Source organism: Passer domesticus, chromosome 10 (assembly GCF_036417665.1).
Source record: "Passer domesticus isolate bPasDom1 chromosome 10, bPasDom1.hap1, whole genome shotgun sequence".
In the NCBI taxonomy this organism is placed as follows: Eukaryota; Metazoa; Chordata; class Aves; order Passeriformes; family Passeridae; genus Passer; species Passer domesticus.
The window spans coordinates 19,718,676-19,729,215 of record NC_087483.1 but is presented as its reverse complement, the minus strand read 5'-3'; the positions used below and the strand labels follow the sequence as shown (position 1 = coordinate 19,729,215).

Below are 10,540 nucleotides of genomic sequence, written 5' to 3'. Positions count from 1 at the left end.
CAGTAGTGGCCTCATGGGCCTTACAGTCAGAAACACAAGAGGAGGAATTCTGAGGAACAGTAGGAGAAGGATGCTTCATAAAGGAAATGGAGTTTAGAGTGATTACAGGTCAGGTAGGATCCCATACACCTGACCAAGGTAAACAGAACTGTGTGTAGCTAAGTTCAACAAGAGCCCAGACAGCCAGACAAACCCCTTGTATCAAGGCAGGTCCAGCATCAAGCTGAAAAGCAGAGTCATTAGGTCAGGTCAGGTGGCAGTAGCCAGCGTCAGTGCTAGCCCAGCAGCCACCAGGGAAGCTTGTGTTATCAAGGCAGGTCCAAAGTCAGGCAAGAATATCGAGTTTGTGGGTCAGGACCTGGATATGGCACAGACATGGCTGCAAGATGAAGGCAGACACCACAGTTAAGAGCCACTCCTAAATCACAGATCTTACATGAGGGAGGAGACATCTCCCTTGTGGTGTTTTAGAGTTTGCTCTCAGCAATGTGGACCCAGGGGAGGTTTTGTCCCAGGTCAGGGTGCTGGCCTTGAGCACAACCAGATGGCCTAGGAGAGGGAAGCATCCTACAGACCAAGAGAAGAGGTAGCAGGAAACAAGGAGAGGAGCTAAGCTCTCCTTAACCAACAGAAAGGTTTCTCTGTCTCTTTCTGGAAAGCATCCCTCGCTCTCTAGATGCTAAGAAGAAGTGAGAGCCTCAGAACTCTTTTCCAAAAGAACCTTGTGAAGAAAGAGGTAGGACAACTGTGACAGAAATAGTGAGTGAGGGAAGTACAGCTAGTGTTAACTGAAGGATGGCAAGCAGGTAAACCTTGCTATTGGAAAATATGTTCTCTCACCTCAAAAAAGTGTCTGTAAAAATGCAATTAGGTTAGTAGGCCAGTTTTGGATTCATAAGAAATGTGATGTTCAAGCTAAGGAACAGGAATTTAGACAAGAAGCAATGAGGGGACACTCTGGGGAAAATATCTTGTCCCCATTCCAGAGCTTTTGCATGAACATTTCTGGTAGCTGACTTGTTTTCTGCAGCTAATGGAGATTTCCTTCTGGAGAAACCTGAATTTTGAAGTTGGCAGCACACCCTTGGCTTCTATGTTTTTCTGGCTACAGTGTGTGTTTATACAATGAGGGTTTCGTGTATAGTCAGTTGTACTTCAGCTGTTCATTCACAGAAATTAGCCCTCCTAAGTATGCTCCCTTCTTACATTTCTACTTTAGAAAATAACCTTTTGTAACTCTTAATATTAGTTCAGCTCTGTTGAGTTGGTTTCCGATGAAGAAGTGACATTAAGCAGAACACCAAATTTTTTGCATGATAAACAAAGTCATAAATTATTCTGAAGGAAAATGGTATAAATGGTCAGTAGAAGAGAGCATTACTCTTGCTATACATCTTCAAATTTTCAAAAGAAGGAAGGCCTAAAGAACAAAGAAAGAAAAGTCGGTAAGGAAATGGACAAACCTTTGCAAAGAGAACAAGTAAAATTATTATGCAGGTACAAAAACCTGCAGAAACGCAGTCTGAAGTTACAGCCATTCCTGATACTCCCATGAATTGAAATTAATCTTAATCAGAACAATAGAGAAAATGTGGTAATAAGAAGAATATAAAATGAGAATGTATTGACCAGAATATATTGTATTTTCTTTGCATTAAGGTTGGTATGCTATCTTTTTAAGCTAAATTTTTGCCTCTGAATCTTATTTTCTGTTGCTCTGTGACAGTGCAGTGTTGGTAAACATGTAAATATTAGTTGTTTCTATTTTATTTCATGCAAAATGCAGTTAACTATGCTGCAAACTACTACAAGCTAGGGAACTGAAAACTAGGGCTGATATTCTATGTTTTACATACCCTGTAGGCAACCTAAATACTTAAGAGAATGCTTTGAGAGCATTGTCAGTTTTAATTTTGTATTGCATAGCTTCTGACAGTTTGTTAAATACATATATGAATTATTTAAAAAACACTTACGTAGATATTAGTGTATTTGTAGATCTTCATCTCACTGTTTCAGCATGTATTTATGTGCTATATTTTTCTAGGGTTTTTTGTAATATGGGATTTTCAGCTAAGGAAAGAATGTAAACCATTTATAATTTCTGAAATAATTACCATACAACCCATCTTGGTCAATAGAAATGAAGACAAATTTCTGCATATTTTGCCTGATACAGCACCAGGCAGAACTCCAAGTTTCATTCCTGTTCTTCCTCAATAGAAACAAGTGAGAAATTAGTGGGATTTGTTTGATTTGTTTAATCTTAAGATACTTTTTATATATATAAAAGAGAATGAAACGTAATTGTGTAATTTTTAAAACCGTTTGACAAGGTGGTTCTCTGAAAAGAAGTATTGTATTTTTTTTAAAAAGAGACTCACATTTTTAATATGTCAAAAGCAATTGATAAGGTCATGGTGGATCTAGTTTTAATCAGTTACAATATTGAAATAATTGCAAGATTTCTTTACTATTACAGAGGATAGGAAAGAATTGTTTTTCTTGCTCTCGGTACTTAGTTTATTATTATTTGTATTAATCCTTATTACCCCTGGAATTGCATATTGCTTCTCCATGTTAGTTTATTAATATTCTGTAACAGTATCTTTTGGAGAAAGAGGCTCTCTGTTTTCTTCTGGTGAATTCAGGAATCTTGATTCTCCTTGAATGGAGTTCCCTTCACCTTGCCCTGTGCCAAGGTCTGATGTTGTACAGGCACATTGTTCATTTGGGCTAGGTAAAACCACAGGCTTCAGCCTCCCAGGCATCTTGTGGCTGTAACCTGGAATTCCACCATTTCAGACTCCTCAGCTGTGTCTGTCACAGTCAGCCTCCACAGAACCTCTTCTGCTGTTCCAGAACACCGAGAAGGGAAGAGCTGCAAGTCATGCCTGTTTCTTGTATACTGTACCTGCAGATTTAACCTCAAGCATGCGCTGCTGGCAGAGCAATTTCTGCTCTCACAAGCCTGTCATAAAGAAGGGAAGGCCATTGGTCACAAGCAGCCCTAAAAATAGAGTTTTAGGCCTGTGCTGGCTGACCCAGTGTGTGTGTGTGTGTGGGTACAAATCAACCCCAGAGTTTTCTCTGCATGCGGAAGTTGGATAATCCCACTACAGCCTTAGTTAATTAGCGATATGTTCATAGGACAGGAACAGTGTGAGTAATTCTTTCCATTAAAAGAGACCTTGATAGACCTTCCTGTGGGAGTCAGGAGCAGAAATTTCAACATTTGGCTTGATGTTAATAATATGAAAGAAATATCACGGAGACATCACAAGCATCAGCAAAGTGGGGGAGGGGGGAAGGTCTCCAGTATTTTATAAGGGTGGTGATAGGGAAAAAACCACCCAAAACTAACTGAAATAAGAAAACTCACAAGTGATTTGTAAATTAGAGCCTCTAGTTACAAAAATGCCTAATTAATTTTCTTTATTAGATTGCTCATAACATTAAAACATTACTTCAGTAGCAAATTCTGAGATAGCCTAGGTAGATCTTTTAAGTAGGTTGCATTGGCTGGAAGAGTTGAATTTTGTTATCAACAGTGGAAAAAGAAAAGGTAATTGAAAAGGTTTCTTGTGCTTTGGAAATGCCTTCCAAATATTCATTAAACATTTAAGCGACTAAATTTGCAGAATATGTTCCTGACATTGGCACTGGTTCTGTGGTATTTCTCTCATCAGATGGAAGTACTGTGTGTTATGCAGAGTGCATTCATGCATAAACAATATCATTTTCATAAATTAAAACCTCCCCTGCAGAAGGAACATCTGTGCCTGCCTTTGAATAAAAGATGGTGGCATGTGAGTTGCCCCTTGACTGACTAGAAGAATCCTTGTATTTAGGAAGAAGGCGCATAACCAAAAGGCATGCAAGCCTGGGTCAGCTTTTTCAATTTTATCTGAAAAATCGTCATTCATTTATCCCCCTCGGGTTATCCAGGGCACACTTACCTGTATTGCCACTGGCTGGGAAATGTTAATGTGTGCTTGAAAAGTTGCCTTTTGCGTTCTTTCATTTCAGATTCAGCAACAGTTTTCAAGTGTGGAGCTACAAGCTCTGGCAAAATGCAGGGAGATGCTTCAAAATGCATCAGTCAGCATGGCAATTAAATTTTAGCATGTTTTTAACGGGGAAGCCTGGCAGCAGAGGCTGCTGAACTGCTAGGACAGGATTGCCGTGCTTACACGTTGGATTTCCGTAGCTACAAACACCTTTCAAGTAGGCGCCAGAAGCTTGATTTCTCCTGGGGGAAAAAAATGCCCTCATCCATAGGAAAGCTTGTTTACTTTCTGCTGGGTTTAGCTGAAATATTTATGCAATACCTGCGCTTTGTTACACGTTTCGTATAAAGTATTTCAGGTAACGTCTTAAATCTCTTTCTGATGGTCGGAGGCAAAGACCTGTTGATAATTGTTCCTGGTCATTAGGGGAATTGCTCTCCCGCAGGTTGCGTCTCCGGGTTTCTTAAGCCTCAAATATAATCAGTGAAGATTAAAGGAACACGTTTCCCGTCTGGGAAAGAGGAGGGGACGATGAATCGGCAGCGCGGGTCCAGGTCTGCCTTGCGGGGGGAAGGTGCACCTGCTGCGGCCACGCCGGGGTCCGGACCGGGGCTGAGGGCAGCCCTGGGGCCGGGGCCGGAGCTGAGGGCAGCCCTGGGGCCGGGGCCGGGGCTGAGGGCAGCCCTGGGGCCGGGGCCGGGGCTGAGGGCAGCTCTGGGGCCGGGGCTGAGGGCAGCCCTGGGGCCGGGGCCGGGGCTGAGGGCAGCCCTGGGGCCGGGGCTGAGGGCAGCTCTGGGGCCGGGGCTGAGGGCAGCCCTGGGGCCGGGGCCGGGGCTGAGGGCAGCCCTGGGGCCGGCAGGGAGAGCCGGGCCGGGCTGAGCTGCCCGGGAGCCCGGTGCAGCGGAGCCGCAGCTCCCCGCGCTCCGGCGCCGCTCCCCTCACCCAACACATCAGCATTGCAAAGAGCCGGGTTCGCTGTAAACAAACACCTCCCCGCCCCGGGTGCTCCTCGAGGTAAGTAAAGAATCCGTGTCCTTTTTGTAGTCCAATTTTATTCTACAAATAATAAGTGTCGCACCTTTCATGAGCTATCCGAATAAAACAATAATCCCATAGGAATTACTTACACTAAGAAAAAAAAATCACATTTAAGGAAAAATGCAACATTCGACCAAATGTTCAATACTATGTTGTTGCCAAAGGATGGATGTTTGTTTTTTTTTTTCTAAAATCCCAGTGTGCATTACACCATAATATACAGGATTACAAACAAAATTACAGTACAGATTGATTCCAGTTGAACCAGCGTTACATTTCAAACAGCACTTATTCTGGACTGCATTGTACATGCAATAGCTATTGTTCTAATTACGGATTAAATGGTTTGAATTTGTTTCAAGCTACCGTACTAATCGACTACAATAGGTATATAGCCCGACTTTAACAACCTGATTAGATTTCGGTTCAGATTTATAAGATGAGCATATGACAACCACGGATTTTGTGAACATGTATAAAATCATGCATTTATAGCGCCTGGAAACATTAACATCTTCAAGTTATCCTTAAAAAAAACCAAAACAAAACAAAACAAAAAAAAAAAAAAAACCAAACCCAAACCAAAACCAAGAAAAAAATCCAACAAACCAAAACCACGGAATGCCAAGGGGTTCAAAGACTAAAAAGAAACAGTGCAAATTGTATGTGATAGTCAAGCAGCTTTCGATTTAAAAAGGGTGTTGGCATTTGCTTATAATCTTTATATACAAGTTTGTGCAAGTAATGTGTTGAAATGATATGTTTTAATAGAAAATAAGTCTATCGTTCTTATATCTTCTCAAGACCTAGGGGATCTGGTTCTTATTGTACGGGGTAAAGGAAAAAGAAGTAAAGAAAAAAGAAAAAGAATGAAAAAAAGAGACTTGGATGGGAAAGAAATTGCCCGGATTGTGCATTTTTTTTTCTTCTTCATCTATTTGAAAAGGAAAGAAGTGCTAAGGCAACATAACTTCTCTAAGCACTTTTCTGCTGGTTTAAATTAGTTAAATCATTTTGTATAAATTAGATATAATTCTACCTTTCCAATATGTATAAAAATTGATGAAGCTGCATGGTTTAAAATAGGAAATTCACGTTATAAAAAGTCATTAAAAATTCTGTACAAAATCACAACAAAATAATTCAGCATGGGAAAGGTAACAAGTAGTAAAACGTTGGTTGAAAAATATAGATTTCATATATATTTTGTAATTGGCCCATCGCTAGTTTAAAAATTGCATAGATCCTAATTATTGCTTGTGATTTTGTTATCCCGATCAGGTAATTGACGCGATCCCAATGCCCCTACCCCAATTTACAGCGTCGCTCGGAGGAGCGGAAGCAAAGACAGCGGGCGAGGGGGCCCGCGGCGGCGGCGGCCCGAGGCGGCGGCCTGAGGCGGCGGCGGGCCCCGCCGGGCCGCCCCCTGTAAACAAGGCGGTGGCGGGCGGCGGGGCGCGGCCGGCCCGGCCCTGCCCGCGGCGCGGCGCGGCGCGGGGAGGCTCAGTCGTGGAAGATGGCGTTGAGCTGGGCGCTGAGGACGCGCTCGTGGTGCGGGTGGCCCTCGTAGGGCGCCAGCCCGTCCACCGGGATCTCGCAGCGGGAGGCGGCGGGCGGGAAGATGGCGGCGTGGGCGGGCGCGGCGGCCAGCGCGGCGGCGGCGGCGGCGGGGTAGTGCATGGAGAAGGCGTAGCTCTTGTCGAAGTCGGCGGCCGGCTCGTGCTTGAAGGAGAAGTTGCCGTTCACGCTGAGGGGCGGGCTGAGCGGCCCGTCGAAGGCGGGGCTGGCGCCCTCCGCCAGCCCGCTCTCGAAGAAGGGCTCCAGCGCGGCGCCGTAGGCATGCGGCGGCTTGAGGTGGAAGAGGTGGGAGCTGTCCATGGTGCCGTAGGGCGGGCTGGGCAAGCCCGGCGACTGGTAGGGGTAGGGATGCGCCGGGAAGGGCGCGCCCGCCGCCGCCGCCGCCGCCGCCACGTGCGGGGGCACCTCCTGGCTCTGCTCGGGGAGGAAAGTCCGCGGGTTGAGCTGCAGGCAGCCGGCCACCAAGTTGGTGGTGGGCTGCGACAGGCCCTTGCAGAGGGTCTGCACGAAGGACACCAGGTCCGGGCTCTTGCCCGAGCGGAGGATCTCGGAGAGCGCCCAGATGTAGTTCTTGGCCAGGCGCAGGGTCTCGATCTTGGAGAGCTTCTGCGTCTTGGAGTAGCAGGGCACCACCTTGCGCAGGTTGTCCAGGGCCGCGTTCAGCCCGTGCATGCGGTTGCGCTCCCGGGCGTTGGCCTTCATGCGCCGTAGCTTGAACCGCTCCATGCGCGCCTTGGTCATCTTCTTCTTCTTGGGGCCCCGCCTCTTGGGCTTCTGGTCGTCGTCTTCCTCCTCCTCCTCTTCCTCCTCCTCTTCGTCCAAGTCGTCCTCCTCGTCCTCCTCCTCTCCGTTCCGCAGGGAGTCCTCCTCGGCCTCGGCGTGCAGACCCTCCAGGTCCTCCTCCTTCTTGTCCACCTCGTGCTCTTCGTCCTGGGAGCTGAGGCACTCGTCCGTCCAGCTCGGGGGGCCCTGCGGCTGGGGCTCGCCCATCAGCCCGCTCTCGCTGTACGACTTGGTCATGGTGAGCCTCTGCATGGCGGAGGGGACAGAAAGAGACGTGTCAGCACCCGGAACAGCGGCCGCGGCCCCGCGCCACCGCCCGCGGGCAGAAGCGGCCCGCGCTTCGCTCCCCGGTCCCGCCGCCCCCTCCCGAGGGAAGCCCCGGGTTCCCCACCGTGCCAGGGCAAACTTTTAATTGTCTCCGCGTTTCTGCCTTGTAATTAAGTTGACATATGTTCAAATACCATTATGTAACTCGCCGATATTAGCGGGGAATATAAGCAGATTATGCGTGCGGGAGCCAGCCCGGGCGGCACGACGCAAGAGAACCAAGCGTGGGCTGTTTTGTTTTGTTTTTCTCCGGAAAAAATCCTCAAACATTTTTACCGAATAGGGGAAGGGGGACACACACACAGGGCACCTGCAGGGACGGATGGCGCCTGTGGCGCCTGTCCCCGCCGCTCTCCGCGGCTCCCCCCCGCCGCCTCCTTGCGCGGGGCTTGCGCCGCCCCAGCGGGCGCCCAGCACCTGCTCCCGGGCCCGCCTCGGTCCGCACGGCTGCCACCGGGTGCCCTGCCCGCGGTAACAGGTGCGGCACCGGCCCCGGCTTCCCGTCTCCGTCGTCCCCTCTGCTGCAAACGAGCATCGGTCCCCCGCTTCCCGCGTGGGGTTGCGACCGCTCCCCGGCAGCGTCGGGCACACCGGGAGGAAACAATGCCCACGGCCGCCGAGGCACAGCCTGCGCCGGGACCGCGGCCATCGCGCTGCGCGGAGCAGAGGGAGCCGAAAGTTCGGAGCAGCATCGGTGGAAGCGCATTAACATATGCAAACGGACGCACATATACATATGTAAATGTGTGTAAGGACGCACACACACATGCATATATATATATATGTGTGCGTGTGTATGCACACACGGACGTAGATGGATGGATACAGGTGTGCCCGCACACACCAGCAAGAACGACCGCAAGTGACAATAAAATCTGAAGCCGCTCCGGCAGAGGCATGTCCCGTCCGCCCCGACGTCGCAGGGTCCTCTCCCACCCCGGCAGCCGCCGCGAACCCTTTTCCCGCGGGGGTAAAACACGGTTTCCCGTTACCTCCGTTGCTCAGCCTCTCCTGCGCGGTGACGGTCTCATAACCCCGGCACAGCTCTCGGTGCGAGGGCGCCGCGCGTGTGTGCGTGTGCTGGTTTTTTTTTTCCCGAGGTTGCCCGGCGCCGGGCTCCCCCGTTATATAGCGGGACGGAGGATGCGCGCCGGGGGGCCGGCACCGGGACCCGGGCACCGCGCGGCCGCCGCGCCCCGCGCGCCTGCGCCCCGCCCCGCGCCCCGCCCCGCCCGGTGGCACGCGCCATATGGCCGCCCACGTCAGGCGCGCGGCGGCGGCGGCGCCCCCCCCCACGTGACGCCCCTTATTTGTATGCGGCCGCGCGCCCGCCCGCCGAGGCGCCACGCCCGCGCTGACCCGCGGGCCGCGCCATCTGTCACCGCCACAGCCACGGCACCGGCACCGCCACAGCACCGACACAGCACCGACACCGCACCGCCACAGCCACCGACACCGCACCGGCACCGCACCGGCACCGCACCGGCACCGCCGCATTGTTCCCATTGTTCTGGGGTGCGGCCACCGAGGGTCCCCGCCGCCCCCCCACCCTTACATCTCCTACCGCCCTCGCCGGTGACCCCCCGAGACTCCCCGTCCCTGTCGTGTTCGCCCTGTGGCCGCCACAAGCCCCCTCCTCTTTCCCCGGTTGTCGCCGGTGCTGTTGTGACACACGCACGCACACACACCTGCCGCTCTGTCCTAACGCCTGGAGGAAAGGCCGGCTCGCTTTCCCGGGTTTTCGGTGGGAATGCTGCCGGTTAACGGAAAGTTTGGAAGAAAGACGCCCAGTGGCGCGGCTTTAGAGTCTTTAAGCGCCTCGACGGAGTTTGCAAGCGCCGCCAAACCTTAGGGGTGCTCTTTAAGGATAGCCCCCTCGCATGATAGCTGTGCTACCCACACGCATTATCCTGATATTTATTCAATAAAAATAAAATTATTTTCACCTCTCGAGGCTTTAAATGCGAAACAAATCATTCCGCCCTGAGGAGGTGGATTTGGAAGATAATTTTCCAGGTCGGGTTATTTCTAAAACGTTTCTCTCCTGTTGGTGACCTACATAGCCCGGGGCAGCAGGAGGGGACTCCGGGGATGTTCGCCTTCTCGGTAATCAAATACAGAGGGCGACCGGCTACTTTTTGTTACGGCAAAGCCGCCCGGTTCCCTGGGAGGCGCGGGCCAGCAGCGGTGTGTGCCACCAGCTCGGGCGGGTGGGGCCGGAGCGGGGCACCCCCGGGCACCGGGGCACAGCGGGGAGGGAAGCGCCGCCGCCGACCCGCCGATGGATGGCCCCTGCCCCTGGAGAGCCTTCTCCAGGCTCCGGGAGCATGCCCGTACCCTGGCTCCGTTAACGGGAGCTGCTGGAACCGACGCGTTTGGGAGGCGGTGTTCTCCAAGCCTCGAACAGGTTTGGAGAGCGCCGGAGAGAGACGGGTCTGGTCCAGCCCTGTCTCGGTTGCTGGAAAATGTCCCTTTGAATAGGTCTGTCTGGGAATACGCCCGGGAATGTGGGGCGCTGGGGAAAGAATATTGGGAGGGAGGGCACCGGCAGAAAACTGGATCTCGGGGAGCCGTGAGAACTTTGGGGTGCTCGTGTGCTTCTGTGTGTGATGAACACAGTCATCTTCCCTGGGAGCAAGATAAAATCAACACGTTGTCGATTGGCAGGTAACTGAGAGAGAGACAAATAAAGAAGCAGGCAGTCGGACAGAGGGGCTTAAACCCGCCGAGCCCGGTTCGTCCCGTCCCAGTCGTGACTGGCGAGGGTCCCCGCGGGGCCGTGGAGGAGCCGGGCCGGCAGGTCC

At 51.2% G+C, this 10,540-nt stretch overlaps 1 protein-coding gene across 2 annotated transcripts; it reads right to left on the bottom strand.

The window, feature by feature from the left end:
- Window positions 1-6,411: 6,411 nt before the first annotated feature.
- On the bottom strand, window positions 6,412-8,869 carry NEUROD1 (neuronal differentiation 1). 2 transcript variants are annotated; one of them, XM_064434278.1, is made up of 2 exons: window positions 8,729-8,869; window positions 6,412-7,655 (listed from the first exon to the last, which is right to left on the bottom strand). In XM_064434278.1, the coding sequence occupies exon 2, from the start codon at window positions 7,644-7,646 to the stop codon at window positions 6,552-6,554; it is 1,095 nt and encodes a 364-aa protein (XP_064290348.1). In that variant the 5' UTR covers window positions 7,647-7,655; window positions 8,729-8,869; the 3' UTR covers window positions 6,412-6,551. The 2 variants fall into 2 exon arrangements, with proteins under 2 accessions (XP_064290348.1, XP_064290347.1); XM_064434277.1 differs by lacking the exon at window positions 8,729-8,869 and having other exon boundaries at window positions 6,412-7,661.
- Between the last annotated feature and the right edge of the window lie 1,671 nt (window positions 8,870-10,540).